This window comes from Lactuca saligna, chromosome 8 (genome assembly GCF_052625555.1).
Source record: "Lactuca saligna cultivar CGN05327 chromosome 8, ASM5262555v1, whole genome shotgun sequence".
Classification (NCBI taxonomy): domain Eukaryota; kingdom Viridiplantae; phylum Streptophyta; class Magnoliopsida; order Asterales; family Asteraceae; genus Lactuca; species Lactuca saligna.
In genome coordinates, this window is record NC_136424.1 from 286,701,052 (window position 1) to 286,708,552 (window position 7,501).

At 34.7% G+C, this 7,501-nt stretch overlaps 1 protein-coding gene across 2 annotated transcripts; it reads right to left on the reverse strand.

Annotated features, from left to right (window-relative positions):
• Positions 1-1,548: 1,548 nt before the first annotated feature.
• Positions 1,549-6,343, reverse strand: LOC145012551 (myb-like transcription factor family protein). 2 transcript variants are annotated; one of them, XM_078971349.1, is made up of 17 exons: positions 5,986-6,343; positions 5,814-5,903; positions 4,795-4,860; positions 4,660-4,719; positions 4,517-4,573; positions 4,189-4,339; positions 4,047-4,114; positions 3,863-3,955; positions 3,744-3,791; positions 3,444-3,617; positions 3,209-3,319; positions 3,046-3,141; positions 2,751-2,801; positions 2,594-2,648; positions 2,166-2,197; positions 1,956-2,070; positions 1,549-1,840 (listed from the first exon to the last, which is right to left on the reverse strand). In XM_078971349.1, the coding sequence occupies exons 1-16, from the start codon at positions 6,097-6,099 to the stop codon at positions 1,978-1,980; spliced, it is 1,359 nt and encodes a 452-aa protein (XP_078827475.1). In that variant the 5' UTR covers positions 6,100-6,343; the 3' UTR covers positions 1,549-1,840; positions 1,956-1,977. The 2 variants fall into 2 exon arrangements, with proteins under 2 accessions (XP_078827475.1, XP_078827474.1); XM_078971348.1 differs by having other exon boundaries at positions 1,549-1,845.
• Positions 6,344-7,501: the final 1,158 nt, after the last annotated feature.

The window sequence follows — 7,501 nt, forward strand, 5'->3', positions numbered from 1 at the left end:
AATTTTTGGCTCGTATTTTTGGGCTGTTACAATTCAACTATCACACAATTGACAGTTCTAGTCCCCTTTATTTAATTAATGTATTTTAGCCACATAATTAATTCTTAATTAAATCTTATCTAATATTAATTAAACTATATGATTTCTCTTTTAATATATTATTCATATAATATATTAATAAACCATAATAACCTCTCTCTTTATAAATCATCCTGTCAAGTTGCTTTGGAGAAGACAACCCAAAATGACCATGCAGAACCGGGTCAAGTACATACCAAATATAATTACGGGCTTAAATACTAATCCAACATAAGCATCCATTATAGATACATAACTGTTGGAATTTTTCCAAGATTTAGAATAGTTAATAATATTACTTTTATAATTAGTAATCATGTATTTATAAAATTATAATTTCCTGAGTAGTTATGTAATATACTAAAACTTAATCGGTTTGTATCCAGTCTTTTGTAATCAAACTATCAATGTAAAATATTGTTTTATAGATATGCATGTAGTATGTTTTAGAGTAATATGATGTATTTTTAGGGAGGAGTTCTCTCATTTGATATTTGGGTTATCATGTAAATGCTAAAGATAGAGAGTTTAGGGATACTTTTTAAAGGTGTTAATGTTTTCGAAAGATGTTTCTAGTTTGATAGGCTTAAAGATTTGTGAACTTTTTTCTACAATATAATGAAAAAAATAAATTGAATGTATTCAAGATTTCTCAATCATACATTTTATTAGATAAAATGAGTGTTATGGGCTCAGAGACTACTAAACTTTTTGATGGCGTGAAGTTATGAGTTATCATTTTTTGGGTTCTACCAAAACGAATATATGCGACAAGAGTGAGTACACAATGGAACTTTTTGATGGCGTGAAGATATGAGTTATCGTTTTTTGGGTTCTACCAAAACAAATATATGCGACAAGAGTGAGTACACAATGGCATAGTATTAGTCGTTCTTTTGGGTTCTACCTAAATATTAGTTGTTTTGGTATCATGAGATGTTTTAGTAGGGCCTTGACATCAAGTTTATGAGTTGGGATTTCATCATGAAAGCTTCTTAGTCATCCTCATCATGCTTAGAATTGAGTTTACATTCCTGTTAAACTTGTGGATTGCTGATTACTTTTTTCTATCATTTTGTTCCTGATTTGAGTTGACAATATAAAGTTGTTTAGTATTTAGTGATATTTTGTGCTAAGAAAGCCTCAAGAAGAAAATTACAAGGTGTGTTTAGTTGTCGAAAAATGTTTTCATTTTTTAAGAAAATGTTTTCAAAAAATAGATTTGGATTTTCATTTTCGGTTTTCAATGTAAATTTTTGAAAAAAATGTTTGGTTGGAAGCGTTGGAGTTTTTCATTTTCCATTTTAGAAATTTGGAAAACTGTAAAACTCGGTTTTCTAATTTACATACAATTTGGAAAACTAGAATTTTTTCCATTTTGTTAGAAAACTTTGAAAAACTGCACGCTCAAAATTTCTGTTTTTCTTGAAAAAAATCCCAGAAAACAGGAAATTTTTCCACAACCAAACGCACCCATAATATCCCACATTTTTTAACAAGTAAAGAGATTGCATCCATTCATACTGCTACATTACAGTCCAGTCCTCAAAAGGTAAAGTAAAGAGGTCTTCAACTCACAAACCAACTTGAGCGACAAATATTTACATCATTATGTGTATTTGGTTTGGCATTTGACGAGGAGTTGAGGGACAAAGGATCAATTTTAGCATGAAGTGAAGATGATGATGATGATGATGATGATGATATTGTTGAATGTTGATGTCCCAAGAGAAGTGAGTAGTTGCCAATGAATACTATAAAGCTGTGCTGTCAAAATCAACCCCATAAGCACAGGATTTACATATATATTAGTTATAAACAGCATGTAATGAGTAATTATGATAAAAAAAGGTAGAGCAAACAACTTGTTATCTTACCTCTCATGTCATGTCATATTAACTAACTATCTGTAGCCTTAAGCTTTCGAGGTCTTTTAGACTGAGCTGGTGAAGATGGAGCCTCTCTTCCAGCTCCAGCTCCAGGTCCAGGTCCCTTTAATTAAAAAATAATAATAATAATTGCAGTAATAATCTGGAATAAAATAAACTACTAAGCAGGGAGTAGCATGCGGATTGATTGATACATACCTTTCGTTTCTGATCCCTTTTCACAACTCTTTCTGCATCCATAAGAGCCAAAGGATTAGAATTTTGGAAAATCAAGTCCCTATATTCTATTCTAGGCTCATTCACGATAAACCCACGGCTTTATTTTTTTATTTTTTTTTTTATTTTACCAGAAAATGATTGGCAATTTATTTATAAAAAAAAAAAAAAACTCGTTTACACATTTGGGATTTTAGCCGGTAATCTTCAAAAAAGAAATGTGTATACAATTGCAAGTTTCTTTGTCCTTTTCTAAAAAAACAAATACTGGTTATTTATCTTTTTCTGTTACAAGAATATAACTGCGGCTTAATTATTAAAATATAGGAACTTAACTTTGCTGAAGAATTCCTTAAGATTTACAACACAAGACAAGTGAAGTAAATTATATTACAAGCAAAAGTTATTACCTCCAAAGCTTACTACTGGGTCAGGAATGAATGTCCGATCCAGGTCCATGACACGCTGTCAGATCATAACAAATATTGAAGCGTAAGGATTAGGAATGTATGTATGTGCATTAAATGCAAAATACAAGTGATTGTAAAGAGCATTTAGCAAAGTAACCTTTGGTGTGTCTGGTGTTTCATTATATGAACCTTCCTCCTTATTTTGCAACTGGAAAAGAAACAAACAGGAGAAACTTATCAAAAATGGTAAAATGCAAGTGAGATAGTCTGTCATCCTGAAACTGGCTATGCTAATCTTAAGCAGCATTGTTGTGACTTGTGAAATAGTGAGGTAGTAAAATGCAACACATGTGAATCCACTATGTTGACTGATACATTATGATGGTATATCAGAGTGTATGAATAAGCTTCCTATTTATGAGTAGGATTAGGAAAGTGTAAGTATACTATACCAGTTTCTGAAGATTTAGAAGAGTGAGTATCTCCTTTCGCAATTCCAGATGCTCTGCACAAACAGCTTTAGTAGGGACTTTGGGTTTCAAATTCACCTGTTAAAAATGTAAAATAATAAGAAGCATCGAAGAAGAACGTATAGAGGAATGGATAGTAAGAAACCTTGAGCTCTTGTAAGAACTGTTCAACACGCTTAATAGTTCGCAATCCTGCTGAAGAGCTTGCAGCTTGCACCATTTGATCCAGTGCGTAGGTTCTCAAGTACACCCGAAGCTGCACACAAGAAATAATCATTTCCTTCAGCATACAAAGATGAAAAAAAAAAAAAAAAAAGCAAACAGCTCTTGATATGTTGATTCAAGAAGCAATGGCACATAAAGACTTGTTATAATTATACCATGCGAAGGGAAGCTGCAGCAGCAGCAGCATTGTCAGCCATTGACATCAAAGGTGCACCACCTGCAGCCACCTGTATACTAGAAGGTGATGCGGTATCAGCAGGAGCACTAGTTTTCTCCACACCTTCTGGACTAATATTTGATGTGACAGGCAACTCTGCATCTTGAGCAGCCTGAAGTCAACAACACATCATCTTTTCAGAAAATAAAGGGCATACGAAGCTTAATCCTTCACAAGTTCATAAAAATTACTAAACACTTCACAAGACAAGATTGCTAAAATCCAGTACAAAACTTGCCTTTGCAGCCATACGGGACTCGGTTATTTTCTTAGCTTCAGAAAGAACCTGAAACAAAAAGCTTATGTTCCATATTAATATTAAAAAAGGAAAAATAAATAAATAAATAAAATGCATACCTCAGCATCTTTACGCTCTTGGTGCTTTGTCTGGGAGAGAACCATGGACAATGCACGCTTACGCTCAATCTCTTGAGAGATATTGTATGGTTCCTGAATACATTGAGAAAAGCGTAGCATTGAAATTGCTAAACAATGCTTGCTGTGCATGTAACTTGTAACGTGTAAGAGAAAGCAGCTTTACCTTAACAAGAGGGTGACTGGAAACATCAGCAGGAGTTGGGGCCCTCGCAATCAATATTGTACGTGAAACTGCAGATTGTATGGAATATTAACTTCTACTGAATAATGAAAATGTTGAAACTGATCGATGTCAGATATCTTACCACTATAGTAGCGATTCTTCAGTTCCTCCATTGTTCGAGATGATGATGATGATGATGATGATGATGAAAACCTATCAGCAATCACAGAGAATCGGAGATCAAAACGTTCACACAAATCAAAGAGTTGATCTGTCTCTTCTTTGGTCCATGTCTGGCATACATAATTTTAGATTGCTCAATACCACATCAAAGACAAACTTATAATAACTCATATAAACATATAATATACCATACAGGTATCTATCTATTAATAATAAGTAAGTTCCAGCCCCTTACAATATCATATGATTTAAAGATGATCTATCTGACAACATAATTTCATACTCACCAGATCCGTTAGATGCTTCTCATACTCCTCATCTGTGTACTTGATTACATCAACAGACTGCAGAAAATAAACATATCAGTTAATGGGCCGAAGGTAACAAGATACAAATCAAGCAATCATCCAAACGAAGAAATAACATCTACCTTGTTGTATTTTGCAAAGGAATAATCTCCTGTTGGTGGAGTTCCATTTACAACTCTAACCTATAAATAAAAGTTACCTCCAAATCACAAAAGAGGTTAAATATCAAGAAAAGAAAAAGGTACAGAATAATATACCCAATGGTACAGCTGCAAGTTATCTTTTCGAGCAGAATTTGTGAAAGCAAGCCATTCCCAAGTTATCTGAAGAAAAAGTCTCAATATTGTTAACAAGCAAAATGGATGTGAATGGTAAACCCATATCATGTAACAGCCACCATGGCTAAGGGAAGCTCAGAAATGCAATTTGGTTACTTCTGATCATACAATCGTTACTATAAGATAAAGATGAGGTTCATACAAAAGCAAAAGCTACATATCTGTAAAACAAGTATTCCAAAATAAGCCCATATAACAGAATGGAACTAACTACGTAATGCAGCTTTGATCAGTTTTGGTTATGCATTCAAGCTGTTAAGAAAGGCATGCTGTAGAACTTCAATCATAGAAGCAAATCAAATAGACAACATAGTAAGCCACAGCAACAGTTCTTCTAAAATGACCAATGAGAATAATAGTAATGAAATATGAGCTTAAGTGGTAACAGCTAGAAAAGCCCCCCGGTTTGGTTCTGAGAATGATAAATTGCAAAGATGACTTTATGAATGTATTGATGACCAAGAGTCACCAGTAAGTGTCTGAGATAGGAACAGCAACATCAATGAGGATACAAGGTAGGGAGTGATGAACTAATGAACAAAAGAGTGAATATGATCAAAAGTTGATCCCATGCCTCCCTCTACAATTACTAAGTAGTTCAATCATCCAAGAGATCTATCAAAGAATCAACCCATGCATGATGTAATTCTTCAAAGCATGTGTTGATGAAATGGTTAGCAGACTTGAGCACATAGTTCACTTCTGCAGTAGAGGGAGGGGACTCGTTTTTTTGGCAAATTTGAAATACTGGCCTGTAATTGTTGACAGTGTCCAAGTCGATACGAACTGAATTGCGGATGGGGTAATACATTAGTAAAAAATTAACTTATACCCAACTAGAATAGCAACTTCGCAAGCAAGAATCCCCAGTCCAACAAATTTACAGACATTATACTTAAGCAACTTGGGAGAGAAATTAGAAAAGGTCACAAGCCAACCTTCTCATTTTCAGGTTGATGACGCTTTTTTAACTGATTGGCATCAATGGAAGGCATAAGAGGCGCCACACCACCTGTAAGCGCATAAACCTACAACCAAAAATGCTTCAGGAAATCAAGAAACCACACAAATTATCTCAGAGGTATGTATATATGTATGTAATGTACGAACCTCGCGCGAAATGCCATCGGGTTTTCTCTGAGAATCCTTCTGGGGTCTCGATTTCTTTTCCTGCGGTATGGGCAGTGAACTTTTCGGGATTCCTAGAATGTCCTTAGCATCCATTATCGAAGTTAGGGTTTTGACGTCAGGCCTTGTGATACAGACCAATCCACCTATGCATTAGTCTGAAAATGTAATTGAAGAGTCTACAGATTCGGGTTTGAAGGAAGCAGATTTCAACGATCGCGCTTCAGACACTTGAATATAGATTCTATGTTGGAGCTCCTAACCTTGGATGGACAACAATCAACATCGTCGCTACAAGTCTACGACATTAGAAACCCTGCAAAAACCGCCCCGGTCAAAATTTGACCCAATCCACCGAACCAACCCTATTAATTACTTTTTAACAGTTAATTAAAATTCAATATTTTAATATATATATATATACACACACTAGCCATTTGTCCGCGCAAAGCGGCGGCAGCGAATAATTTCTTTCAAACAATTAGTTCCATTTGGAGACATGTTATATTTCTAAGAACATTTGCACCATTATCGATCGGTTTTACAAAAATAAAAAGTGCAATGCCAAAACCAAAAAATATTGTGGTGGTGGATTTCATGGAAGAAAAGGAGATGGAGATTTGAATTAGTCTCCAGTCAACTATATTTTATGCAAAAAATTAGGAAACTCCAATTTGAATGAGCTTTTAAATTTCAAACGATTTGTCAAAAAGAAGTTTTTCAAATTTCGAATGCAACAGATACCAGAGAAGAGATATTTTAGAGTACAGGTTGGGTCAGAATTGATAAAAATACTAATTCAATCCCTAAAAATAAGGTAATACTAATTTAAATGTGTTTTTAGTACTTGTTTCCCTAGCATTATCATTTGTAAGATATATATTATAATATTATTATATTAATAGTTGGTTGTACTTTAAGCTTAAAGACTTGAACGTCTTACAAAAAAAATTATTATTATATTGATTCTATTTATAGAAATAGTAAGATTTCTTTTATAAGGTAGTAAAGATATATATATATATATATAGAAAGGGAGAGAGAGAGAGAGAGAGAGAGAGAGAGAGAGAGAGAGAAACAGTCAGGTTCATATATAATCCATAATTATTATGTGAATGTATGACCAACTTTTAACCATTAGATTAAAAGAATTAAATGATGGCATTGATGGGAGCGCGTACCTTGACATTTAGGGAGTTCAGGGCTTGCGGGACACCAGATTATCATGGAGCTAAGGACCCTATTGCTAGCAGCAGATGGTTGGCTGATGTTGCCAACGTGTTCCGTACGAGCCGGTGTCCTGAGGAGGACAAGGTCAGACTCGCTTCCTGTCTTCTGAAGGACAAAGTGAGGGATTGGTGGGAAGAGATCGGTCATATTTTGGGTGATGATGCCGCGTTGGACGCGATGACTTGGGGTGATTTTTCAGCCAGGTTCAGGGCGGAGTTTTCGCCAATTATTGAGGTGCAACAGTTGGCACGGGAGTTTCAGGATTTGA

Coding starts and splice junctions, on each gene's coding strand:
- LOC145012551 (XM_078971349.1), bottom strand. CDS start 6,099: ATGGATGCTAAGGACATTCTAGGAATCCCGAAAAGTTCACTGCCCATA. Junction 3,142..3,208: donor AGTTCTTACAAGAGCTCAAG/GTTTCTTACTAT, acceptor CATTTTTAACAG/GTGAATTTGAAACCCAAAGT. Junction 2,649..2,750: donor AAACACCAGACACACCAAAG/GTTACTTTGCTA, acceptor ATGATCTGACAG/CGTGTCATGGACCTGGATCG.